General features: G+C 54.1%; 2 protein-coding genes and 1 pseudogene across 7 annotated transcripts; 1 reads left to right on the forward strand and 2 right to left on the reverse strand.

Annotated features, from left to right (window-relative positions):
• Positions 1–936: 936 nt before the first annotated feature.
• On the reverse strand, positions 937–3,941 carry LOC113593417 (V-type proton ATPase subunit G 1-like; annotated as a pseudogene).
• Positions 3,942–7,456: 3,515 nt separating this feature from the next.
• PPP1R13L (protein phosphatase 1 regulatory subunit 13 like) lies at positions 7,457–24,087 on the reverse strand. Of its 6 annotated transcripts, XM_027037786.2 has the most exons (15): positions 23,942–24,087; positions 22,548–22,828; positions 21,482–21,585; positions 18,335–18,411; positions 18,086–18,228; positions 17,195–17,708; positions 17,007–17,105; positions 16,840–16,931; positions 16,081–16,531; positions 14,466–14,929; positions 11,321–11,452; positions 11,091–11,224; positions 10,796–10,962; positions 9,042–9,241; positions 7,457–8,025 (listed from the first exon to the last, which is right to left on the reverse strand). In XM_027037786.2, exons 4-15 carry the CDS (start codon positions 18,387–18,389, stop codon positions 7,987–7,989), a joined length of 2,490 nt encoding a protein of 829 aa, XP_026893587.2. In that variant the 5' UTR covers positions 18,390–18,411; positions 21,482–21,585; positions 22,548–22,828; positions 23,942–24,087; the 3' UTR covers positions 7,457–7,986. The 6 variants fall into 6 exon arrangements, with proteins under 6 accessions (XP_026893587.2, XP_053065887.1, XP_026893591.2 ...); XM_053209912.1 differs by lacking the exon at positions 23,942–24,087 and having other exon boundaries at positions 22,548–23,269; XM_027037790.2 differs by lacking the exon at positions 23,942–24,087 and having other exon boundaries at positions 18,325–18,411; positions 22,548–23,269.
• Positions 24,088–24,220: 133 nt separating this feature from the next.
• Positions 24,221–26,534, forward strand: POLR1G (RNA polymerase I subunit G). The gene is made up of 3 exons (XM_027037797.2): positions 24,221–24,370; positions 24,711–24,852; positions 25,032–26,534. Exons 1-3 carry the CDS (start codon positions 24,349–24,351, stop codon positions 26,320–26,322), a joined length of 1,455 nt encoding a protein of 484 aa, XP_026893598.2. The 5' UTR covers positions 24,221–24,348; the 3' UTR covers positions 26,323–26,534.
• Positions 26,535–26,608: the final 74 nt, after the last annotated feature.

Consider the following 26,608-nt stretch of genomic DNA (forward strand, 5'->3'; position numbering starts at 1 on the left):
GTTAAGCCAAGATTCCCTTTTGCCCCCAGCAAAGTGTCATCATCCAGGCAGCTGAGCTCCTGGAGGGAGGTCACTCTGCCGGTTTCAAGGACATGCCAATGGGCTGGAGGTAGTAAGGGAATTTAAGTTTTCATTTGCCTTAGTTTCCCACAATCACCGTGGCAAGCACTTAAACCCCTTTCCTTTGTTCATGGGGAGCCAGGAGGTCTGGGGAATATCACACATTTTCCACCTGGGGGGGGTGCCAGCCTGTATTTTGCCCTCAGCTTGCCCCACCTCCCTCATCACCTTCCATTTCCATTTCCGAGAGGCTTGTGCCTTTCCATGCAGCAGCTAGCCCCATCTCGCTGCTTACTCCCCTGCTTCCTATTTGTCTCCAGCGATGTCCTCTGCCTACAATGCCATCTCCCCCACCCTACCCTTGCTCATTCCTATTCCTCAACTCACCTCCAGGTCTCAGAGACATCCCCTCCTCCAGGAAGCTCTCCCTGACTCCCGCCCCCCCACAACTGGGTCAGACCCCATCTCTGGCCTCTCCCATGCTATCCCTGGTTACTTTATTCAAGTGGGGGGAAAGGAGGAAGGACATCTTATTTTTTTAATAAAATACCTCTTTTTTTTATGTTTGTTTATTTATTTAATTTTTTTTTTTTTTGAGAGAGAGAGAGAGCGCAAATGGGGGAGAGGCAGAGAGAAAGAGAATCCCAAGCAGGTTTGAACCCATGAACCGTGAGATCATGACCTGAGCTGAAATCAGAGAGGGACACTTAACCAACCGAGCCACCCAAGAACATGATGAAACTGAGATTATGATGAAAGGAAATTGAGTACCAGACCGACATGAGCCAGGCATCCTACTAAGTGTTCTGCTAACCTGCCTGACGTCATTTCCCACTGTTCCCCCTGCGCCCCCCCCCCCCGAGCACCCCTCCCAGACACACTTTGGCTTCCTGGCTTTTCCGTGCAGGTGCCGGACCTGCACTTGTTGGCCAATGCGTACAACAAATCACCCCCAAATGTAACGGGCGACAACAGCATCGTCTCACGGGTTCTGTGGTCAGGAATTGCAAGCAGCTGCAGATAGCCCGTTTCCTCTTTCGGAAGCAATCCACCGCTAAGCTCACCAGGTGGTTGTCGCCAAGATTCACTTCTCTGGGGGCTGGTGGCGGGGACCACCTTCAGGTCCCGGCCACACGGGCGTCTCTGAAGGCAGCTGGCTTCATCAGGAGAAGCATGAGGCGCCGGATTGAGGTGCAGAGAAGATAGAAGTCACTGTCTTTTTGTAATCTGGTGTCAGAAGGGACAGTCCATCACTTTTGCTGAACTCCATCCCCTAAAATACATCCCTACATCCAGCCCACGGTCAAGGAGAGGGGGTTACTCAAGGGGCTGAACACCAGGAAGCAGGGATAATTAGGTCCCACCTCAGAATGACTTCCTCCAGCCTCCTCAGCCCCTGCGGTCACTGGTCACTGCTCCCTCTGTCTGGAAGGCTCTCCCCCCAGATCTCTGTGTGGCTCTCCCCCCAGATCTCTGTGTGGCTTCCTCCCTCCTCTCCCTCAAACCTTCCGTAAAGCTCCTTTCATCGATTTAAACTGCAATACTCCCGGGGCACCTGGGTGGCTCTGTTGGTTAAGCATCTCACTCTTTTTTAAAAAAAATTTTTTTTAATGTTTTATTTATTTTTGAGGTAGAAAGAGACAGAGCATGAGCAGGGGTGGGGCAGAGAGAAAGGGAGACACAGAATCCAAAGCAGGCTCCAGGCTCTGAGCTATCAGCACAGAGCCCAACGCGGAGCTCAAACTCATGGAGCATGAGATCATGACCTGGACTGAAGTCAGACGCCTAACCAACTGAACCACCCAGGCGCCCCAAGCATCTCACTCTTGATCAGCATCAGGTTGATCTCATGGTTCCTGGGTTTGAGCCCCATGTCGGGCTCCACACTGCCAGTGTGGAGCCCACTTGGTATTCTCCCTTTCCCTCTCTCTCTGCCCCTCCCATGCTGTCTCCCTCTCTCTCTCAAAAATAAGTTAAAAAATAAAACTTAAATTGTAACACTCCCTGGATAGGCTGAAAAATGGTCTGCAAAGACCTCCGAGCCCTTGATCTCTGGGTTCAACACACTTTGCAAGTGTGATGAAGTTAAGGCACTTGAGATACCGAGGTGTGCCCCAAGGATAATCACAAATGTCCTTACAAGAAGGAGATCCAACAGCAGGACAGAAACAGAGACAACGTAACACAGAATGTAGGCTACACTGCAGGAGGAAAGGGGCAGAGCCAAAGAAAACAAGGAACACAGCTCCAGAAGCTGAAAGAGGCAAGGAAACTGATTCTCCCACAGAGCCTCAGGGAACGCAGCCCTGCCAATGGTTGATTTCAGACGGTGAAACTGATTTTTGTTTGGGCTTCCCACCTTCAGAACTGTAAGAAAATAAATGTGTGTTGTTTTAAGCCACTGAGTTGTTGCAGGCAGCCACAGGAAATGAATATATCACTCAAGCAGGTGCAATATATCCGCCTCTCCTGATTCAGTTTTTTTCCATAATGGTGATCAGTGTCTGAGATATTTTTCTGCTTAGTATTCTATTTATTGTCTGTCTCTTCCACTAGAATATCGGCTCTAATATCATGGTTATTTTGTAACTGTTTATTATGGGCAACTTCAAAAAATTTTTAATGTTTATTTTTGAGAGAGACAGAGACAGAGCGTGAGTGGGGGAGGAGCAGAGAGACGGAGACACAGAATCCAAAGCAGGCTCCGAGCTGTCAGCACAGAACCCGACACAGGGGTCAAATCCATGAACTGTGAGATCATGACCTGAGCCGAAGTCGGACGCTTAACCAACTGAGCCACCCAGGCGCCCTTCCCTTTCTTTCTTTAGAAAAATGGCTTTTTACTACATCTGAGAAAGAAAAAGTATTAATATATATGTTGTTCGAGCATAGAAAAAACAGTGTAAACACATTACATTTCTAAGAGATATGAGGTTAAAGGAGAAAATCTTTGGATAAGCTCTAAGTTTGTACAAAGAAGCTAGATTTGCTATTCTCCTAAAAGTGAGGGGACCTACTATATTACACCCAGAAATCATTCAATACCTTTCCGCAAGAATGTAACTCAAGCTTTGCTGAAGCTCCATATTCCATGAAGGCATCTAAAACGTCAATTGGGGTGCCTGGGTGGCTCAGATGAGTGTCTGACTTCTGATTTTGGCTCAGGTCACAATCCCAGGGTCGTGGGATCGAGCCCCGTGTTGGACTCTGCACTGAGCATGGAGCCTGCTTGGGATTCTCTTTCTCTCCCTCTCTCTTCCCCTCTTCCCCACTTGCTTCCTCTGTCTAAAATAATAATTGATAAAATAAAATAAAATAAAATAAAATAAAATAAAATAAAACAAAATGCCAGTCCACAGGCAGAATCGCTCCTTCCTCCCCTGTCCATTTATGCAGTCGTCTTCATGGATTTCTGGCCAGATGTCACAGACAAAGGCTGAGAGGTTGTCCAGGATTTCATCCCTGTTCAGCTAGAAGTAGGTCTGGAGGATGGTCATCTCTCCTGCATCTCCTTCTCCGCTCCAGTGCTGCACCTGCACAGGTGGGATTCCAGAGCAGCAGCTTTCTTGGCCTTGAACTCCTCTCTGCACAGATGGTATTGTTCAATTTCAGCCGCCCTTCTTTGGCCAGCTTCCGCCTCTGGTTCTTTCACCTGTGGGCCTCGGACACCTTCTCAGTGGCCCCCTTCTCGGTCTGTAGCAGCTGCAGGATGCCCTGCGACTGGTTGGAGGTGGTGGCAGCCATTCCGAGCCCAAGGGGAGCAGCCTAAATCGACTTGGTCGCCCCCTCGGGTCCCCATTTCAGACTTCTGACCCCCACCCCCAGAATTATAAGATAATAAATGTGTGTTATGTAAGCTTGTGGTAATTTGTTACAGCAGTCATAGGAGACTAACATACCTCTGTTGTGAAAAAGAGAGGTCAGATGAATAAAGAAGCCCACACAAGGGGCGCCTGGGTGGCTCAGTGGGTTAAGCATCCGACTTCAGCTGTGCTGACAGCTCAGAGCCTGGAGCCTGCTTCAGATTCTGTGTCTCCCTCTTTCTCTGCCTCTCCACTGCTTGCATGCTGTCTCTCCCTCTCTCTCTCTCTCAAAAATAAATAATAAACATTAAAAAAAATTTTTTTAAAAGAAGCCCACACAATATAAAGAAGCCCAGAAGAAACAAACATCATACAGAAAAAAAAGCAAACAAACAATAACAAGAAAGTGACAAAGAAACACAAAACATCTATAACTAAACGCTTTGTGAAATACTTAGCAAGATAATGGAAAATATCACATTTATAAAGAGCTGGAGGCTATGAAGAATTAATAATTAAATAACAAGAAAGGTTCTTGGGAATTCAAAATTATAGGGGTGCTTGCCTGGCTCAGTCAATGGTGTGTATGACTTTTTTTTTAATGTTTATTTATTTTTTTAATGCATTTTTAAATTTTTTTAAATTAATGTTTATTTATTTTTGAGACAGAGAGAGACAGCGCATGAACGGGGAAGGGGCAGAGAGAGAGGGAGACACAGAATTGGAAGCAGGCTCCAGGCTCTGAGCCATCAGCCCAGAGCCTGACGCGGGGCTCGAACTCACGGACCTCGAGATCGTGACCTGAGCTGAAGTCGGACGCTTAACCGACTGAGCCACCCAGGCGCCCCAATGTTTATTTATTTTTGAAGGAGAGAGAGACAGAGCATGAGTGGGGGAGGGGAAGAAAGAGAGGGAGACGCAGAATCCGAAGCAGGCTCCAGACTCTGAGCTGTCAGCACAGAGCCTGATATAGGGCTCGAGCTCACAAATTGTGAGATCATGACCTGAGCCTTAGTAGGACACTCAATGAACTGAGCCACCCAGGCGCCCCAGTGTATGACTCTTCCTTTCAGGGTCATGAGTTTGAGCCCCACATCGGGTGTAGAGATTACTTAAAAATAAAATCTTTAAAAAAATTCTAGATGAAATATAAATTTGAAGAGAAGGATTAGAAGTAAAGTCAGGGAAATCTCCTAGAAAGGGAAAATTGACAAAGGGCTGGAAAATAGTAGTGAAAATATAAGAAAATTGAAGGCTCAACTCAGAAGATTGAACATCCATAATAATGAAGATTCCAGAAAAAGAGCAAGCAAATGAAGGGGAAGAAATCAGCACAAAAAATATACAAAGAAAATGTCTCAGAACCAAAGGGTGTTCAATCTCCAGATTGAAAGAACAGACTTAAGGTCAGAATGATTAATGAATAAAGACTACAGTAAGGCATATCTTCGTGAATTTTTAGAACCAGAGAAAGAGGGAAGATCACAAAAGCTCTCAGAAAAAAAGAAGAAAAAAAAAGCTAGCAAAAAAAAAAATAAAAAGTCAAATATAAGTTCAAAGGAAAGGGAGAATGCAAACAAATCTGAGGGGAAAAACAGTTTTCCCTTGTTATCTAAAATTGCATTCCAACTCAGGGTGCATACAGATTTGAATGGAAAAGGATACATGTATTTCCAACCTAGAATTTTATACCCAGCCAAACTATAATAATGTGGGAGGATAGAATGAAGACCTATTTAGTTTTGTAAGAACCCAAAAATATTTACCTCTTCTTCACTCTTTTAAGGGAACAATTGGAGGATGTGCTCCACCGAAATGAAGAGTCAACGAGAAAAGACAAAGACCTGGAATCCAGGAAATTTCCAACTCGGGGAAATCCCAGGATAGCTTAGCACAGGCCTGGAGAGCAGCAAGTCCAGATTATATTAAAAGAGGACTGCAGGGTCGCCTGGGTGGCTCTCAGTCGTTAACCCTCTGACTGTTGATTTTGGCTCAGGTCATGATCTCATGGTTCATGAGTTCAAGCCCCATGACAGGCTCTATACTGACAGCATGGAGCCTGTTTAGGATTCTCTCTCTCCCTCTCTCTGCCCCTCCCCCCTCAAAATAAATAAACATTTTTTAGAAAGAAAAATAAAAATATTAAGTATATATAGGTGCATCTAAAATTAAGGTAATTATTAATTCTCAATTTTAAAGTTTGAGAAAGAAAATGCTAGTATATTACATGGCTCTGCAATGAAAACATTTACATATCACATTATAAAAAACATTGATATAAAAATTATGACATGATTTCGTTGGGAGAGGGAAATTGGGTCAGCACGAGCTCAAGCCTCACCTACTGTAGTAGGAAGTCAGTAGAGAATGTCTAAAATTGGCTATCACGAAATAGCAGTGTCAGCATATTTCGAAACATGGAAGAAAATACTAGAAGAAACTGGTAAAGTCGTTGAAAGTGGTTGCCTCTGGCGAGCAGAGGGGAGTGGGGAAAGATAGTACATAGGACTGTTTTTTTTTCATATTTTAGTACAGTTTGATTTCTTTTTTCAGTAATCTCAGTACCCAACATGGAGCTCAAACTCACAACCCCAAGACCAAGAATCACATGTTCTTCTGACTGAGCCAGATAGGTGCCCCAGTACAGTTTGACTTTTAAAGTATATTCATGAAAACTAATCAGTAGTGATAGAAGTCCCAACTGTGGTTAACTGCGAAGAGGCACCATGGAGCTTCTAGAAATGCTGTGTATCAGCTGTATCCGAGAGAACTTTCTGGGATAACGAAAATGTTCTCCATCTGCACTGCCCAAAACGGTAGGCACCAGCCACGCATGGCTACTGAGCACGAGAAAAGTGGCCAGTGTGACTGAGAAGCAATCCTTAATTTTTATTTAATTAAAAACACTTTTTAACGTTTGTTCATTTTTGAGAGACAGAGAGACACAGAGTGCAAGCGGGGGAGGGGCAGAGAGAGAGGGAGACACAGAATCCGAAGCAGGCTCCAGACTCTGAGCTGTCAGCACAGAGCCCAAGGTGGGGCTCGAACCCACGAACCGTGAGATCATGACCTGAGCTGCAGTTGGACGCTTAACCGACTGAGCCACCCAGGCGCCCCTTTTTTAAAATGTATTTTATTTATTTTTTCATGTTTATTTATTTTTAAGAGGGAGAAAAGGAGATAGAGCATGAGCGGAGGAGGGACAGAGAGGGAGGGAGACACAGAATCCAAAGCGGGACCCAGCAAATTCTAGATCTAGATGGCTCCAAACTTCGGATGATAGTATTATCAAACACACATTATAAAACAGCTAAGCTTAAGATGGTTAAAGACATAAGGGAAGAATCCAAAATATGAAAGATGAAGACACTACCAAAACAAACGAACAAACAAAACCCCCAAACACCAAAAAGGCCCCCGCCCCCCACCAAAGAAAACAGACAAAAGAAGCAGGAGTGCTTAGAGGAGGAAGGATTGGATTTACAGGAGGGAGAAATCCCTTAGAAAGGGGCTACCTGAATACTGTGTGCAAATACAGTAACAATGATGAGCTCTTATTAAGTCAGAAGGGGATCCGAAGAGAGAGGAGCCAATTCCTGTGCAAACTACCTTTATTTATAAGGAAAAACTTCCCCATCTGGTTATAAAACCAGCACTGCGTGAAGGCACTTGACTGGGGAGAGGCGGTGGCAGGGGTCCCGGTAGAGACCAGCGTGTCTCTCCTAGCCCTGGGGAGGTGGGGGCAGAGGTGACTCCCAGGGAAATCCAGTGGAGGCGACACATCGCAGGCTCTCCTAGGCTGGGGTGTTGGCTTGTGTCGAGGGGGCGGCAGCAGGAATAGGAGGCACTTGGGACAGAATCTGATTTGACAAATGGAGGGCAGGGGGGTGTCTCTTGCCTCCAATGATTCCCAGCCCCATCGTGACCTCCCACGGCTATGACAGTTTCTAGGCTGAGGTTCTCCTTCTACCCTGGGCTTCCGGGGAAGCAGAGAGCTGGAGGTGAGGACCCCACCCCTGTAGGGCTTGGGGCCCAAGGAGAGGCAGCAGTTACTGAGGGACAGGTCTGGAGCAAAGGCAGGGACGCTTCCTCCTGTCTCCCCTGGAAACGTCCTCCTCTCCAGCTAGACTTTATTCCTCTGGGTCTTCACCCTGGGGAAGAGCTGAGGGAAGACAGGATCTTTAGACACCAGGAACTCTCACTCCCTCGTCCCACCCCCAAATTTAATGGAGTCACCCACCCCCCGAAACAGGTGGGCCGTCTCCACCCTCCCCTCCCCTCCCTTTCGAGGACTCCGGCATCTCCCAAACCACCTCAGAATCCCCGAGGTCCCTGTCACGACCAAGCACCAGATGATGCCTTAGGTCAGCCGCCCAAGGTGATGAATTGGAATGGAGTTTTCCATACGGCCACGAAGGAAACACCTACTGCCCCCATGGGGTCTGGTTGGGACCCGCCTCCACCTGTCCCCCAATTAAAGGAATCTTCTCCCCTGGGAATATAATGGGATCTTCCTGGTCTCCTCCCTTGACTAGAACCTCCTGCAACCCTACCATAATTTTACTAATGGAGTCTTCGTCTCCCTGCCCAGTGCAGTGTAGGGAAACCTGCCCCGCCCCCAGGCCAGTAACATACAAGTCTGTAACGTCCCCCCTTACTAAAAGGGTATTTTTCACCCCTTCCCTTGGCTAAAATACATTCTTCCTTGGGGCTCCTGGGTGGCTCAGTTGGTTGGGCATCCAACTCTTGGTGAGAGTGCAATCCGGCTTGGGAGTCTCTCGCTCTCCCTCTCTCTCTGCCCCTCCCCTGCGCTCTCTCTCAAAACAAATAAATAAACATTAAAACTGAAAAACAAAAAATTCTTCCTTACCTCCCAGTAATATTATTAGGGATGATAATAAAAATATTTGATTGAGTTCTGCTCAAGCTACTAAGGCAGCGCTGGGGAGTTCCCCCACGAAAGGCCATGAGGAGGGGGCTTTTCTTTACCTCTCCCGTTACTATAATGGGCTTTTCCTCGTCTCCCCACGAACCCTAATGGGTTCTTCTGACCTCCCTCGCCCCCCCCCCCCCGCCCGGGTATAACGGACTGTCCCTCTTGCCCCTCTTTTTCCCGTGGAATCACCCCTTTCCCCAAATAGCCCCAGGAGGCCCCTACAACCGCTCTTCCGGGCTCACCCCGAAGTAGTTACGAGGTACGTAGCCCTCCTGGCCATGCAGCAAGGCCCACCACCAGTCTGTCTCCTCTGGCCCGTCCCTGCGCAGCACGGTGACAGACTCGCCCTCCCGGAAGGACAGCTCGTCCCCGAACTCGGCGCTGTAGTCCCAGAGGGCGTACACCACGCCGTTGTGCAGCAGCCCCATACTCTGCTCCACGTCTGAAACATAAAACGGCAGGGATCGTGAGCGCACGGGGGAGGGGGGTTAGGGGGGCAAGGACACTCAGGGACACGGGACACCCCGAGGACAGGGAAAGGCCCTGGGATTTGGCGCCGCCCCAGCTGAGGGATGAGCCACCTGCAAAGCTGTGTATCCCTGCCTAGAGCCGGGCGCCTGAGCTGGAGTCGGCCGCCAGGGCCCCGCAGTCTCTAAAATTCGAGAACATCGGGGTGCATCCAACTGGGTGTCCAACCCCAAGGCAAGATCAGTGGTCCCCATCCCTCCTGTACATCGTTAAGTCCCTCCCAGAGGTACAGTCGTCCGTGCACCACCCCCCTTCCCCACTTAAGTTTACAGTCTCTCGTCTCAACCCCTCCTTCCGATGGTACAGCCTTTCCCTTCCTCCCCCCTAAGTGGTCCCATCTCCCCCTTTCCAGATGGCGAGTCCACATGACTTCCCCCTCCCCAAGGGGCAAAGTCTCCAAAGAGGATGAGATAACTTCTCCCGAGGGTACAGCCCACCCGCCCCCGCCTCTGCCCCCCTCTTAAGGGGTAAAATTTCCCTCAAGAATTGAACCCCCTTTCCCAATGGTACAGTCCAGCATGCCCCCTCTCTCCAGTGGCTCAGTCCACTGTGTTCCAGTTTCTCCTCCCCTCCCGAACTCTCCCAGGCGGAGCCTACGGTCTTCACATCTCATAGGCTCCACCTACCTGCACAAAGGTGTAATGGCCCGATGACAGGGCACTCCCCGTCTGCCCTTGCTCACCATAAGCCCCGTGGCCCCTGTCCACTTTCTGCCGCCGGGTGGCACAGACAGCAGGCTGTCGTGTAGAGGGTCACCTCTCAAAAATACTGTCCCACCCCCAGGTCCGAGAGCCTGCCTGACGCCGACTCTGTGATGTCCCCAACCCCACCCTATGATACAGTTTGCCCGGGTGTGCAATACAGAGGCTATTCACACCCCCATGCCATTGCTACCAACTTCCTCCCGTCACCTGGTTAGATGATGTGGCCCCTCTCGTGAGGTAAGCCTCACGTCTCACTACACGCGGAAGAGTCCCCAAGCCCCTCCCCAGAAGCCACGGCTTGCTCACCTGCCAGCCGTGTGGCACTGTATCTCCCACTGGCAGCACAGCTCACCTGCCCAGCCCTATGCCAGGCAGATGGCATAGTTGGAACGTCCAACTGCCCACGCCCGCACGCGAGAAAGCAGGTGGGCAGTGCCATCTGCAAGACCGCTCATATCCGCACAGGGGTCCAGCCTGCATGGCAGAGTGCCCATGTCCCCCCATCCCTCGAGGTTGGCGCAGTCTGCTCACCCCACACACCCAGCTTGCACCTGCCCGGTGGGAGGCCCTGTCCCCCACCCCACCCCCAGGCGGTCCGTCCCACCGCCCCTCTGCTGCGATCCTGCCACTTGATTGGTGCAGCCCCCACGTCTTCTCTCCTGTGATTGGCGGCCTGCCTCCTTCCCCTCCCCGACTGCTAGCTGCGTGGCCCAGTCCCCACGACCCCCTTCCTCCCACCGAGGCGTCCCAGCGCTGCCTCGCACCTGCCAGGTAAGTGGCGCAATCGGCGTAACCCTCGCGGTAGGGGTCGCACTTCTCGATCGCCGTGGCGCCGTCGCTGAGCGTGGTGGCGAAGATTGCTGCGCCATGCTGCACCAGCGCCGTGCAGATCGCCGTGTCGTTGCAGGACGCGGCGCAGTGCAAAGGTGTCCTAGGTGGGGAGGCGTGCGTGAGAGGCCGTGCACGCGCCCCCCGCCCCCCCCCCCCCCCCCCCGGGCAGGTGCGTTAACCCGCAGCGCCGTCCTGCCCCCCGCCCGCCCTGTGCGGGTCTGGGCTCACCAGCCGTGGCTGTCAGGGGAGTTGACGTTGGCCCCAGCCGCGATGAGGAAGTCCACGATGGGGTAGTTGGCGCCGCAGATGGCGTTGTGCAGAGCCGTGATGCCCTCCTCGTTGGGCTGGCTCGGGTCGTTCATCTGGGCGGACGGGGGACGCAGAGACTCAGTCCCGCGGCCGCCACCCCTTGTCCCCCAGCCTCCACCCCGCCGGCCCTGCACTTCGGCAACACTCACCTCCTTCACTGCCTGCTGCACCACGTCCAGCTCCCCGGTCAGCGCGGCGTCCAGCAGGAGCACAAGCGGGTTGAGGCGGGCGCGGCGGACCTTGCGCGGGGAGCCCGCCTTCCGCAGCACCGAGCGCGTCTCCTGGGGGACAGGGAGGGGGGCTTCAGTGACTTGGGAGAGTTTGTTAATATACCCATTACTCAAAGGGGAAAATAGACGACGGTAGCTGCCCCAGGTCGTCCAACTAGACAGAGGTGAAGGCTGGGATTGGAAGACAGGGAGGTACAGAGCCTGAGTCCAGAGGGCGGGGCGGGGGCGGGGGCGGGGGTAGGATCCCTCAGTTCTACAGCCTTTGGTTCCCTACAATTGTCAGGGAATCTGGTGATTATGGAATCCTGGGCCCTGAGAACTGAGAGGAAGCTGGGAGACCATGGAGTTGTTGATTGTGGAAGCCAGATAGTCAACCCACCCACAGTCTTATTTCTTTCATAAAACATACATGCTGTGAAACGCACGGGACAAAGGTTGCCCAGTGTTAATTCCGGATGTTCGGAATTAGAATATTTATCCTATTATTCCTTCTGCTTTCTTGTTTTTGATGTTCAAGCGTCCTCCTACAAGATTCGTTTATTCTGAGCACATAGCATTTGTGATTCTGGTCTTTGATGTCAATGATGTCAAGATCCTGGAATTCGGAGATCCCAAGAGCCACTGGTTTCCAAAATTCTGTGATGTGCAGCTATATGTCAGATTTCCAATGTTGAGTCCAGGAATGCTAAGCTATGCCATTTCAAATTGCTGAAGACCCAGGATGTCACATTCCCAAGATTCTGTGATTGGGAACTTTAATATTTTATTTTTAGAATTTCTTCCAAAAGATTGGAAGGAGATACTCAAAGTGTTAATCATTGTTCTCTCTGACCGCTGTGATTTTGGCCTCTTTATTCTTTTATCTATTTCCTCCTGCTTCGTATGGTGTTTGTGTATTCCTTTCTAGTGGAAAATATTCATTTAAAATATAATTCTGGAGGCACCTGCTTCGCTCAGTGTGTAAACCATGCAACTCTTGATCTTGGGTTTGTGAGTTCAAGCCCCATGTTGGGTGTAGAGATTACCTAAAAAAATAAAATCTTTGGAAGTGCCTGGGTGGCTCAGTCAGTTAAGTGTCCGACTTCAGCTCAGGTCATGATGTCACAGTTTGTGAATTCGAGCCCCAAGTGGGGCTCAGTGCTGACAGCTCAGAGCCTGAAGCCTGCTTCGAATTCTGTCTCCCTCTCTCTCTGCCCCTCCCCTGCTCATACTCTGTCTCTCAAAAATAAAAATAAAACATTTAAAAAATGTAAAAAATAAAATAAAATCTTTGGGGCACCTGGGTGGCTCAGCTGGTTGAGCATCTGACTCTTGATTTCAGCTAGCGTCATGATCCCAGAGTTGTGGGTTCGAATCCCACATCAGGCTCTGTGCTGGGCGTGGAGATTGCTTGAGATTCTCTCTCTCCCTCTGCCCCTTTCCTACCCCCTCTTTAAAATAAAATAAAATAATAAAATAATAAAATAAAATAAAATAAAATAAAATAAAAAGGGGCTCCTGGGTGGCTCCGTCGGTTAAGCGCATGACTTTGGCTCAGGTCATGATCTCACAGTTCGTGAGTTCGAGCCCCGCGTCGGGCTCTGTGCTGACAGCTCAAAGCCTGGAGCCTGCTTCGGATCCTGTGTATCCCTCTCTCTCTCTGCCCCTTCCCTGCTCATGCTCTGTCTCTCTAAAATAAATAAACATTACCAAAAAAATTAATGAAAAATAAAATAAAATAATAAAATCTTAAAAAAAAATAGAATTCTGTATTACAGCATATTCGTGCACTAATCTGTGATTTCCTGGTTCAAATGATAACCAGGGTTTGTGGTACTGACTTAAATTCTAAGATCCTGTTCTTCAAAACTTCAGTGCCCTAGGGTTCTGAAATTTCACTGTTCTGAGACTGATAACAAGATTTAACTCTTGAATTCTGTGAGTTTTCAGGTCTCTCTGTGGCCAAGACTTTGTGATTCTACAATGAGGTGATTTCAAGACGTTGTCATTCTTCCATTCTTGATTTCAAGATCCTGAATCTTGGCTCCACCCCCAGGGGGGCTTGGGAATAGGCATTTTGGGGTGTCTATCCGGTCCCTGCTTCTTCTCCGGGAATCGTTCCCCTCTCTCCGTCCATCCACACTGAGAGAACAGGACTGTTCTATGTGGCTACACCCGCCCACCCCAAGCCAAGATGCAGGGACTGGACCAAATTCAGCAGGAGACCATCCATCCCCCGGTCAAATGCTAACAATGATAATAGTAGTTACCAGTTAAGTGCCAGGCACTGTTCTAAGCACTACGTGCTTAATCCTTACAGCGACCCTGTGGTTATTCTCCGCCCCCCACCCCCCGCCATTTTACAGATGAAGAAACTGAGGTCCAGAGAGGCTAAGTATCTTGCCTCAGGTTGCACAGCTGATAAATGCCATGGAGCTGGGATTTGAACCCAGGCAGCCTAGCTCTGCAGCTGGTGAACTTAATCACGACACCCACAGCCTCAGGGACCAGAGACTTGCTCTTGGAGTTTCGAATGAAAGAAGCTCTGAGTGGTGTCCGAGGACACCATGGGCTTGAACTCAGAGGTCATTTGGGGTCTCGGGCGGGGGCGCATTTCTAGCCATGGCACAGGCTTGCTGAGGTCTGAGAGGAGAGAGCGGATCCCCAGAGAATGCAGACATGAGCCTGTGCAGCAACCGGGGAGAGAAACGGGGAATACTTTGATTCAGGCAGGCTTTTCAGGTCCCGGAATAGACCTGCTGTTGTGCCAAGATACACTCATTTCCAGGTTGTAAGACTCCCAAGATTCCCGAAGGGATGCCCTCGGGGGGCAGGTTATTGGAGAGGAGCAGAGAAAGTCTCTGTGTGGCCAAGGTTTCCGAATGCCTCTCCGTATATACGTCCTCCCTGTCTTCAGAATGCAGGCGCGCCTCGATTAAAGACTACATTTCCCAGCCTCCCTTGTACCTCAGTTCCTGGCCAGTTGGAAGAGGCAGATGTGATGTGTGCCACGTCCAGGTTCTGCCCTAAAAGGGAAGGGGCACTTCCCTGTGCTAACATACCCGTTTCCTCCTGTGTTACTTACCATGCTCTGTAGCTGGTCTGATGGGCTGAGCTGGGGCAGGGCCGGGGGTGGCACGGGAGCTGGTGGGGCAGGAGCAGGGGGCCCTGCCCTGGCCTCGGACGCCTCAGTGATGGGGGACAGCTCGGGCTCAGCCCCCCCAGGCGCCCCGGGCCCCCCGTGACGATGGAAGAGGCGGCTGATGATCTGCTGGTATTGTTTCTTGTGGGTGGGGGGCAGGGCCACAGCTGGGCTCTGCTCCATGGAGCCCCTGCGTTTGAGGGGCCGGGGTATCTCTGCCAGCACCCGGGCCACCTCCTCTAGCTCGGGCACCGACTGTGCCTCGGGTGGCAGTGCTGGCTGCAGCCTCGTGGGGCTGAGGGGCCGAGTTACAGCGCCTTCATCTGCGTCCCCGGCCTCCAGCACTGGCGTCAGCAGCCCTTCCAGGTCCGGCTCTGGCTCCAGCTCAGGGGGAGGTTTGGGAGAGCCTAGAAGGAACAAGAAGCCCATCAGAGGGTGAATCCCTGGGAGAACCCCAAGACCCCCTCCCCACAACCTCCAGGACCTGCAGCCAGCATCTGATTTGCTGTGTGACCCCGGGGCAGTTCCTTGCTGTCTCTGGGCTACTTTCCATGAGCGGCGAATACCATCCAATTGTGACATCTCCCACGTGTCAAGTGCTTAGCACGCGCCTGGTGCTTTCCGCGCCTGCCTTACTGAATTCTCACCACTACTTTGTGAGGTAGGTATTACTATCATCTTCTTATTACAGAAAGAGAAGCTGAGCCTCAGAGGGGGTGGTCAGTTGCCCCAAGCCACATGCTTGGGATTTGAACTCAGTGCTCTCTGAGTTCTGAATCGTGTGCCCCTGCCATCATGATAGATTTGACTTTCGAAGATTCTAAGACCTTCCTCGCCTACCCTCTCAGGCAGAATACTCAATCCTGGCGCTTGATGGTCTCTTCTTGGTCTCATCCCTCTCTACCAGAGCGTCTAGAGCAGGTAGAAATAGTAACGATCACTCCCTACACACATTACTCCACTGAACGCCCATCACAGTCTACGACGTAGAGACTATTAATCTGTCTTCACAGATGACAAAACAGAAGCTCGGATAGGTTAGCTCATGTATCCTGAGTCATACAGCAAGTCCGTGGTGGAGAGGAGCTCTAAACCCATTTTGCTTTCACTCTAGGCTCTGTGCTAGTCACACACACACACACACACACACACACACACACACACACGTTAATGATTATAATACAATAGCTATCGAGAACTTCCTATACATCAGGCCCTATTTTAATAACTTTATACGGATTAAATACCCTAATACCATATCTGAGTGAGATGGGCTCTATCACCTTTTACACTCAAGGAAATTGAGGTCCAGAGAGGTTAAGTGACTTGCCCGAGGTCACACAGCACAGAGCCAGGCAGTCGGATTCCAGGGTCCATGCTTAACCACTGTGCTGTCCCTAGCTCCCGAGCAAATTCCCAAGCTCCTGTAGCCTAGCTCTCTGTAGGGACAATGTCCGGAAATGGGTGTTTGGCTGTGATGTCTCCCCCAGCTGTTCTGGTCTCCAGCCACGTGTCCTCCCTCTAACCAGCCCTCTGGGCCCCCCCACTGTTGACTCACCTTCGCTCACAGGGGCCCAAGTTTGTTGGGGAGGTTGGGGGGCTGGGGCGGGGGGCTGAGGCTGGGGCTGGGGCAGAGGCTGGGGCTGGGGTTGGGGGGGCGGCTGGGGCTGAAGGGGCACCTGGGGCTGGGGAGGCAGCTTAGGCGGGGGTGCTCGGGAGAAGATGGGGGAGCCCGGGAGCATGGCCCTGCTGGCCCCATGCTCCCAAAAGGCGTTCTGCAGCTTGAATATCATGCTGAGGGGGATGGGACGCTGGCGCGGGGAACTGCGGGGCTGGGGGCTGGAAGGAGGCATGGGGATGCGGCTAACAGGCTGCCAGCTGCGGGGCAAAGTGCCTGATGGCCCCACGGAGCCCAGGGATCTGCGGTAGCCGCCCACATCGGAACGCCGGTCGTTGGCCAGAGGGGAGACCTTGTAGTTTCGGGGCAGAGTAGCACTGGTGAGGTTGTCCTGGGGGAGAAAGAGGCAAGGAGGAGAGAAGGGGCTCAGGTGGGAGGAAGTTAGGGACAAAGAATGATAACGGAGGAGGCAGAAGGGGGAGGGAGGTAAGGGTAGAAGGTCAGAAGGGAGAGAAGGGGAGGGAAGGCAGAGGGGGTGAGGCAAAGAGAGGGTCAGGGAGAGGGGCAGAAATCCAGGATGAAGAAGGAAGAGCTTAGGGTGGAAGGCACGGAAACTGGGGGGTGCAGCCGGGAGTGGGAGCTGGTCCTAGCCTCATTCCTGGCCCCTGCCCACCAGCCCCCTCCCCGGCAGCCTCTCACCTTGCTGGTGGCCCCCAGCCCGTCTAGGCTGCTTTCTCTCCAGGGTAACAGCTGCAGGCCTGGAGAAGCAGGCCGCGAGAAGACGTCCAGGCCTGCAAGGCGGGAGTAATTAGGGTCTGGGGGACACCTCTCCGGCCCCCCCCCTCCTCTGGCCTCCCACCACTCACGTTCATAGCTCGCTGTCTGCGAAGGCTTCTTCTCGTACGCCACGTCCAGGTCAGACTCATTCCAGGCTTTGGGGGGCCGCCGGCGCAGCGTTAAGTCGTCTAGGGAGAAGTTGCAAATGGGAGATATGGCGGGAGGCTGGTCCCAGGCCCGCGTCCCTCCCATCCCCCAAATAGGGCCCCTGGTTCACCTTGAGCGCGCAGAGGCGGGGCGAAAGCGCTGCCGCCCGCGCCCAGTAGGGGGCTCCCAAAAGCGACAGGCGCATCGTAGGCTGAGGTCTGGGGGCGTGGCGAGGGCCCGCGCTCAGGGAAGAAGGCCTGGGGCCCTTCGGCCAGGGGGCTGCCACGCGGGGAGCCGGTGCGGCCCAGGAAGTCGAAGGTCGTGGGGGGACCCTGCTGGCGGAGCGGGCCCGATCCGGGCCGCGGGGAGGGCGCACGGCCGAGGGGGCCGCCTGCGCCATCGAAGGCGCGGGGCCGGGGCGAGGGCGCGCGGTCCAGGCTGCCGTAGGCATCCGGCTGCAGGTAGAGCGGGGTGCGCGGTGACGAAGGCCGGCCTTTAGGGGACAGCGGGCTGTAGGGGAGCAAAGCCGGGGCGTTCTCGGAGCGTCCGAAAGAGGAGGTGTCTGCGCCGTCGGTGGCCGCCTTCCGGGGAGACCCACGGCTGCTAAAGTGCTCGGGGACCGGGCTGGAGCTGTACCGGGACAGCTGTGGGGAGGCCCGCACATTGAGGGGGCAAAGGAGACATTAGTAGAGGGGGTTAGTAGAAGATCAAAAGAGGTCATCGAAAATTCACGCGGGGGAGTTAGACCGGAGCTGGAGATTCAGGCACAGGGAGCCCTGGTGAGGAGTACTGGTGAGACAGCCCTGAAATTGGGGCCGAGGCTAGCTCATACAGTGCCTTTCTGCCGCTTAGAAAAAGGCCCTGTTCTTCCGAGGGTCCTGTTAGATGTCCATTTCCACTGGTCCCCGCCTTCAGGTGCCCTTAAATAGCCCACAGACTCTATAATCCTATGGGACAGAACTCCAGGCAGAAAGAAGCTGGCTTTGGGGGCTAACGTGGGGACCAAGGCGAAAAGGCTCACCCTAGAGGGGGCTCCCGCCTGTGAGCCAACAGGCGTCGGCGAGTCTGACCACAGCGACTCCAACTGTTTGGTCAGTTCATCCACCTTGGCCGCCGCCGTGTCCAGCTCCATCTGTTTGAGGTCCATGTGTCTCATGGCCAGCGCTGGGCAGAAGGGAAGGGCGGTAAGGACCCGGGTCTTGCGGGCAGAGCCCCGCCTCTACCCTGGAGGGCCCCTGGCGGGCAAGCCCCGCCCCCTACCCCAGCTCACACTGGAAGTTCAGGTCCAGAAGGTCCCTGGTGCTCTGGAATGCCTCGCTGTCCATGGTGCCGGCCGAAGCGGGGCGCCTGCGTGGGGTGTGAGGAGAGAGCCTTCTTAGACCCGGCCCGCAGGGAGCCAGGGGTCCTTGAGGAGCGGGACGGCACCTTTACTCTCCTGATTTTTTCCACTGGAAGCGCTATACCCCTCCGCTTCCCTGGCTGGGAAATGCCAACTCCTTCAAATCTTCTTGGGGGCGCCTGGGTGGCTCAGTCGGTTAAGCTAACGACTTCGGCTCAGGTCATGAGCTCACGGTCCGTAAGTTCGAGCCCGGCGTCGGGCTCTGTGCTGACAGCTCAGAGCCTGGAGCCTGTTTCAGACTCTGTGTCTCCCCCTCTCTCTGACCCTCCCCCGTTCATGCTCTGTCTCTCTCTCGGTCTCAAAAGTAAATAAAAACGTTAAAATCTTCCTGGAAGTCTCGGGTCAGAGTTCACTGTCCATCTGTCTATCTCAGTCCTAATGAGAGTTGAATCACTCCTTCATCAATTATCTACCGATCAGCTACCGATCACCTACGGTGTGTGCCAGGGCCTGTGTAGTTGCTTGAGAGCATAATGAAATGAAATAACAACTATTTGTCGAGGGGCCACCGCCCGGGAAAACTGAGCTGAGTGCTTTGCACCCTCACTTGATGGTCACGATCAGTGTAGCAGGCCAGAAAGTGGGGCTCCGAAACATTTGTTCAACATCACTCGGCAGTACTAGGTTTCACACCTGGACCTAACTTGTGAGTCTGGGTCCTCTCGACCAGACAGGAAGAGTCCCCCACAGGGCAGGGACCAACTCAGCTTCCTCTCCCCAGAGCAGACCTTGTTCACAGGGACCCAGGGTTAACAGGAAGAATAGGGAGGTGGCTGGGCTGCTGTGGTCACGGGTTCAGAGGAACCGGTCAAGCCAGGACCATCCCCATGGTAGCCACCACGCCCCACCAGCTTTGCACCAACCCCTTAGCTTTGGAGGTGTAGGCGTGGGAAGCAGGGCAGGCTGGGGCACGCTGATTCTGGCCTCTGGGAAGCCTCGGAACAGAACCTGTTGGGGCTGGTGGTTCATCTGGGTGTGCTGGGAGCATGTGACTTTGGGCAACAAGTCCCTTCCACTCCCCGGGCCTCAGTTTCCCCAACGGTGGGAGGAGGAGGCCAGTCAGCTATTCTCAGAGGCCTCTTCAATCTCTCAGAGGCCTAGATTCTGAAATGGTAGGACCTTGAGACTGCAATTAAAGCTCTACAGAGCCTAAAACTCTCAGCTTGGAAGTCTACTGTCTGAAAGTCCTGAGTCCAAGATTCTATCTTTGGAACATTCTAGAATTCTCCAGTGTTGCTAGCCTAGATGTCTCTATCTTCCTGCACTGTGGTCTCTCTATCCCAGGATTCCACCGTCCTAAAAGTCTAGCTGAATGCACGGTAGAGAGGACTATTGTGAGGATCCAAGTGGCCAGAGATTGCAAGAGGAATTAAGGCTCTGGGAATTCAGGCCTCAGAAAGTAGAAACCCCAGGAATCAGAACTCAGGGCCTTTAGAATCTCAGACACACATGAAAACACTCTTGTCTGTTAAAATACAAAAACGGACAACTCTATGCGGCCTCCAGTGCGCGCATTCTGGCAGTGAGAGGTTCTTCTGGCGATTTCAGGACTCCCAAATTTCTAAGGCTCTCAGATCCCATGCTTGACAGCCTCTGGCTCTAAGGAAATGCCAAGGCTGGGCGTGGGGCCCTCGCAGGGCTGGAGCGGGCAGAGGGGTTGTCCGGGCCGCCAGGGGGCGCTCTGGGTCACGGCCCGAACCTGGCGGGGCAGGCGGACAGCGAGTGAGCTCAGACCCCGGGAATGCGCTGCGGGTCCGGGCAGGTGCCTCACCTCCCGCGACAGGCGAGGCGTGGGGGGCGAGGGAGGGAGCGGGCGGGGCGCGAGGGCGGTACAGGCCGCGCCTCTGCTCCCAGGTCCCTGCCCTCCACTTCCACCTCCCGGCTCCCCCTCCTGCGGACTCCAATCCACCCCAGGATACCCTCTAACCCCAACTCCCACTCCTCCCCTCCCCTACCACCCCTAACTCTCCTTTCCCCCGCCCTCGTGCACGCGGCCAAGCCAAGTTCTTCGGGGTTAAGGATCTCGGGGGGCTTCCTGGAGGAATCATCCGCAGTGGGAACCAAGTCAGAGCGCCAGGCTAGGCTGGGAATACCCTACTTGAAATCCTACATTTCCGTCCGGACTGACTGTCGCTGGGAGAGGCCCCACCCTCTCTAGGACTTGGTTTTCCCCTCTCCAAGTCTCTACCCTGGGCTAGTTATATTCTGTGCCTCAGTTACCTCGTGTGTATAATGGGGGAATTAATACCTTCACCTCAAAAGGGTGTGAGGTTTGAGTGACATAATTTAGGTACAGTGTTTAGAACAATGCAGGCACCAAATAAAGTTCACACATATAGGATTCTTAATTAGGGACTTTTCATGGCTGTTCATTAAGATAACATAGGATCTGGCACACAGTGAGGGCTCAAGACCCACAGTAATCTGTTGGGTTTTTTTTTTTCCCCCCTCCCAACAAGAGAGCCCTTTCGGCTCTTTCTGAGATTCTAAAAGCCATGAGTTTTGACCTCTGGAGTCTCGACTTCCTAAGCCCTAAATTCTCTCCGGTCACTAGTGAGTTCTGGCTAGTGGTCATCCCCAGTAATCTAGGCAGAGGTGCATGGGGAGAGAGAAGATTCCAGAGAGAAGGTGGGCTGTGCCTGCTCTCCAGCCTTAGTTTCCCCAGTGGAGTAGAGAGGAGTCATTCCCTGGGGTGGAGTCAGTGAAGCACCTTTGGGCAGTTGCCCGAAACTTCTGTAGACAATGGGGACCATCCCATCTACCTATCAGCGCTGAGCCTGGCTCACAGGGAGCTCTGCCTTGGCAGCCACGGTTATTATTTTTAATTTCATCTCAGGCTATCACCAAATGCCCTTCAAGCCCAGACATTAGGAAGTTCTTCCCTCTCTCATCAGAACCCCCTTCCTCCCCCACCCCCTTGTTTAATCCCATCACATGACTCATGGGGGCGGAGAGAAGGGGGAGACAGAGGGAGGTGCAGGTCCCTGCCCTCCCCCAGCTTCAAGGACAGACACACACCTCCAGAATTAGCCTCTATCCCTGGCTTATCTCCCACACAACCTCAGGTCAGACAGATGGGGGTGGAGGTGACATTTCTCACCTCAGGGTCAGGGCGAGGAGCCCTAGGAGAGAGAAGGTTAGTCAGAAAATCTGGTGGGAATGGATGGAATCCCGTCTCCCAGACAGGCTGCAGAAAGAGGAGGAAGCCAAATTCCAATCAACTCTGCTACCTGTATGACTTCTTAGCCTCAGTTTACCCCTGTCCTCTCTGTGCAATGACTGTGTAGGGCCCAGGCATGCAAGCCTCCCAGAATCCAATCCTCCCTTCTGGAATTCGGCCCTGGGTTCCAGAACCCCCTCTGCAAACCCCAAGTTATTTCCCACCTCCGTGGGGTAATGGGAGGATCCCGCTCCCACCAGGGGGCGCCCTGGGGTGGAGATCCCTCCCCTGGTTAGGCAGGTCTGACGCCCCGGTTAATGATATGTTGGCGATGTCGCAGCCCCACAGAGGTTGGAGAGCTGCCTCGGTTCCCCTCCTCGCCCCCACCCCAGAGCCGGAAAGTGTAGGGAGCGCCGGAACCTAGCCTCCAGGGGGACCTCGGGGGCTTGTCCTGCTACATTCCAGGGACCCAAGTTCCACTATCCTCATCCCACTCCTAATTCTACCTTGAGACCTAGAGGCTTGGTCGAGAAGGCAGCTGGAGGGCGGCAGGGATGGCCGCCCTTTCCAGGGTCCAGAAGTCCGAGTCTTGTCATTGCTGCCCAAGACTCAGGGATCTGATACTCCAATTCTACTCAAAGACTCAGGCTTCCGAGAGCGCCCAATTCGTGGAACTCGGGAGTCCCAGCTCCAGCGTCCCCCCGGGACCACGGCGTCCGAGCCCTCCACCCCTAGAACTCAGGCATCAGGGTCCCCTTTCCTTCTGCCCAGTGAATATGAGTTCTTTCCTTCGAAGGACCCTGGCATCTGCGAACGCCCAATTCCGCCCTGGGAATCGGTGTCCGAGTCCCCTCCCAGTCCTCCCAGGGACGCGGTGTCGGGCTCCCCCCGAGCCGCTGGACCCCAGGGGTGGGTGGAACTCACGGATCCGGGGCAAATCCTGGCACCGGGGGACTTCCTCCGGCTCCGGCTCCGGCTGCGGGGAGCGGAGGACGGGGCGGGGCAGGCGCCGGGAACAGGTTAGACGACGTGACTCCGGCAGACGGGAGGCGGGTCCCAGAGAGGAGGGGGAGTAGGGGTCGCCTCGAGCACCTTGGGACTTGTAGTCCTGCAGGGGCAGTAGGCCGACTTCTCGAGACGTTCCCATAGGGAATCACCCAAAGTCCATTTCACAGACAGGAAGGGCGAGGTCCAGAAGCCGAGGTCTATGTGGCCACGCAGATAGAATTCAGACTTTAATCTTGCCGGGGCTGCAGGAGGCAGACTCCTGAGTCCCTGTCCCACCCCTCCAGGCTTAGTTTCCCCCTCCTAGAAAGAAGATTTGGACGCCACTAAAGGGTTAGAAGGTTGGAGGTTGGGGGAGACTCACATGCCCCGCCCCTAAGTCGAGAAGACACCCTCGCTAAATCAGTATCCCTTCGAGTCTCTGAATCTCAATCTCCCCGTCGGTAAAAAGGATGGGTTGGATCTTTATACAATTTCCTAGCAAGAGTCCAAAGTCTTAGGCTGGGACTACAATCCCCAGCAGCTTCCACGATGGACATCGGGCGTCTCCCCTCCTTGCGCCCTCTGGGAATTGTAGTCCCGAGCCCGCAGTCCCGGAGTCTCGCCCACGCTGGGGAAACTGTCTGGTGATCCCGGGCTGAGGGAACGCGTTCCCTTCCCCTGACCCTCCCTCCGCTCTGAGAAGCCGCTCACACCCAGAGAAGGAGGGACGCCCCAATTGTGGAATAGGATCCGAAATCACGGCAGAGGGGGCGGGAAGTGGCTCTGACACACTGGCCAGGAATGCAGTCGGGTCACCCTGTCTAGCCGCCGTCCCGCGGCTCCGCCCGCCGCCCCAAGCGGTGTGGTCCCTGTGGAAAGGGGCGTGGATGCGACCCCCAAATCCGCGGCCGCGTGCCGCTGTTTACACGCGCCCCCCGGCAGAGAAAGGGCGCTGCTCAAGCCTTCTACTCCCTCTCTCTTCCTCAAAGCCTTACAGGAGGGTCCCCCACGCACTAGACTAAATTCTCGGGGGCATCTATACGTCTCATTTGATCCACAAACCCCGCCCTTTAGTCCGCACCGCCCCACGCGTGATTAGCTCGTCTGGAAGCCCCGCCTCGGAGCCCACAGGCTCCTCCCTCTAGGTTTCCCGCGCCCTAGGAGTCCAGAAGCCCCGCCCCTGGCTGGTACTTCAACGCCCTCCGGAGGAATTACACCATTTCTCCATTTTCCCACCTGTCCCACTCAAGTTCCGAATTTCCCAGGCATCTGGGCCTCCCAAGAAGGGATTGTGACACTGAAAGCACAGCCCTGCCAACCTACACTCTTACCTGTCTCTTTAAGAATCTCAGACCAATCGACCTTCCTGTCTCTTTAAGAGTTAGAAGCTACCAATGTGGCTGCCCCTTTAAGGCGACGTTGGCGCAATTAAAGTCCGAGACATGGAGGGGGATATGCGCCGAGACCTGATGAGGCGCTAACTCCCGCCCAGGAGCCAAGCAGCTGTTTTCGGGAGCAGATTTTCGGGAAAAGAACGTCTTCCTCGGCTGTCTGCTCTGCGCAAGCGGAAACTCCCCCCAGTTCTGCTCGTAGAGAGAGCGTACTCCGAGCGACACCCCCGCGCTCCCGCGCCACATGGGCGCTCCCGGGCGAGGCCCCGCCCCTCTGGTTCCACGTGGTCGTCCACGGAGCTCCTGAGCCTCCGGCGGCTGGGTCTGAGGGAGGCACTGGTCCCGGGATGGCGGGGACCCCGTCCGGCGGTGAGTTGCATCAGGGCGGGACGACGGGGTGCAGAGAGTTGGCTGCCGGGAGGAGAAAGGGGCGCCCAGGAGCGTTCGGACGGAAAAAGGGACATCCTCGAGACAGGACCTGTGGAGAGTGTATCGCCCGCGAGGAAGGGACTTCAGACCGAGGGAGCGTATGGGGTGGGGGAAACTACCTTGGATCGGTGGAGACAGGGATGCCTCTGGGGAGCAGGCAGAGAACAGACCGAGTGAGGGGTTGAGGCGCTCAAGAGGCTGGGGCCAGTGGGCCCCCTAGGCGCCCTGGAGAATTGGATTCACGGGAAGTGTCAGCAGACCCCCATTTCCCCTTCTGCAGGTGCTGCTCAGTTCTCTTGCCCCCCCAACTTTACCGCGACGTCCCCAACCTCAGAGCCCACCCGTTTCTCTTTGGAAGTGTTAACAGACCCAGATACGGAACTGTGGCTTATCCAGGCCCCTGTAGACTTCGCCCCAGACTGGTGAGTGGTCCCAGGCCACCTCCTGGGAATATGCTCCATCCTAGTGGCTGAACTTGGGGGAAGTTTAGAGGGGCTTTTCTTAGGCATCCAGAAACGCGGTTTTCAGCTCTTCCCCCCCCCACCCCCCGTTTCACGGAAAGAATCTGACGGAGCTCCTGCCTTCCCCTTTCTCCTTGCAGCCTCAACGGGCGGCTAGTGCCTCTCTCTGGCTCCCAGATTGTGAAGGGCAAGTTGGCAGGCAAGCGGCACCGCTACCGGGTCCTTAGAAGCAGCGGTCCCCAGGCTGGAGGAGCAATCCTGCTGGCTCCCTCCGTGGCGGCAGGGGGGGGACTCACCTGTGCCCCAGCCCCCCAGGGCAGCCTGAGGATCTTTGAGGGTTCCCAGGAATCCCCACCAGGGACCCTGCTGCAGCCTATTCCAACAAGCCCCCCGCCACAGATCCCCCCTGACCTGAGGCCCCGGTTCTGTGCCTTTGGAGGCAGCCTACCGGTAACAGGGCCTGGGTCAGCCTTGGCACTGAAGTCACCCGCCTCAAAAAAGAGGAAAAAGAAGAAGCAATTACCAGAGGCCCCAGCTCCCCGGGAGGCAGTGAATGGGCTGGGGGCCCTGGCGGGGGACACAGCTTTGGGGTCCCCGGATGTGGCGAAGAAGAAGAAGAAAAAGCAGGAGCCGCCAGAACTCGAGGTGATGGAGCTGGTGACAGCTGAACCTGCGGCCGAGATGCTGGAGCCTCTGGAAGCGCTGTTCCCATCATCCACCACCAGGAAGAGGAAGAGGCTGAAGGGGACAGAAGAGAGGGAGCCTGGGGAAAGGATGCTGATTGAGACTCAGCCGCAGTTGGAGGAGGAGCCACAGGAGGAAGCCATCCCACTGCCATCTTCGAAGAAGAAGAAGAAGAAGAAGAAGAAGAAGAAAGAAAAGGGGCACAAAGTCATGATGGAGTTGGGGACTGATGAGGCTCTAGAGCTGGAGAGGAGGCCTCTGGAACTCCCAGGGGAGATGATAGAGCCTGAACCACCACAAGAAGTTGAGCTTCAGGCTGAGGCAGCTCTAACACCCGCCAAAAAGAGGAGGAAGAAAGAAAAACGGCAAGACGAGACAGTGGAGCCAGGGGCAGAGGCAGTGGAGCCTCCGGTGGAGCCTGAGTTGCCAGGTGACCTTGAGGGTCGGGCATCCACCAAGAAGAAGAAGAAAGAACGGGGGCTCAGAGCAACTGAGCCGAGGACTGAGGTAACGGACCCACAGGGTGAGCCGATGGAGCCTGAGCTTCCGGAAGAGCGTGAACCTGAGGCAGGGGCAGATCCAGCATCTGCTAAGAAGAAGAAGAAGAAACGGGGCCGGGAAAGCGGGGTGCCAGAGGCAGCACCCCGGGAGGAGATGCCAGAGCCGCCGCGGAGTCCAGAGCCTGGGGAGGTGGCTTCCACAGGCCGGGAGAAGAAGTCGAAGAGGCTGCAGCCGGATCCTGTGTAGCCTCCTCCAGGGAAACTGTGGTCAAGAAAAGCTGGAGGGGCGCCCGGGCAGCTCAGTCGGTTGAGACTCTTGATTTCGGCTCAGGTCACGATCTCGCGTTTCATGAGATCGAGCGCCGCATCAGGCTGTGCGCCGACAGTGTGGAGCCTGCTTGGGGTTCTCTGTCTCCTCTCCCTCAAAATAAATACACTTTAAAACACAAAAAAAAGAAAGAGAAAGGAAAAGAAAGGGGAAGAAACGAAAAGAAAAGCTGGAGGTGACCACCTGGGCCAGCAGAGAGCGAGAA

Source organism: Acinonyx jubatus, chromosome E2 (assembly GCF_027475565.1).
Source record: "Acinonyx jubatus isolate Ajub_Pintada_27869175 chromosome E2, VMU_Ajub_asm_v1.0, whole genome shotgun sequence".
Classification (NCBI taxonomy): Eukaryota; Metazoa; Chordata; class Mammalia; order Carnivora; family Felidae; genus Acinonyx; species Acinonyx jubatus.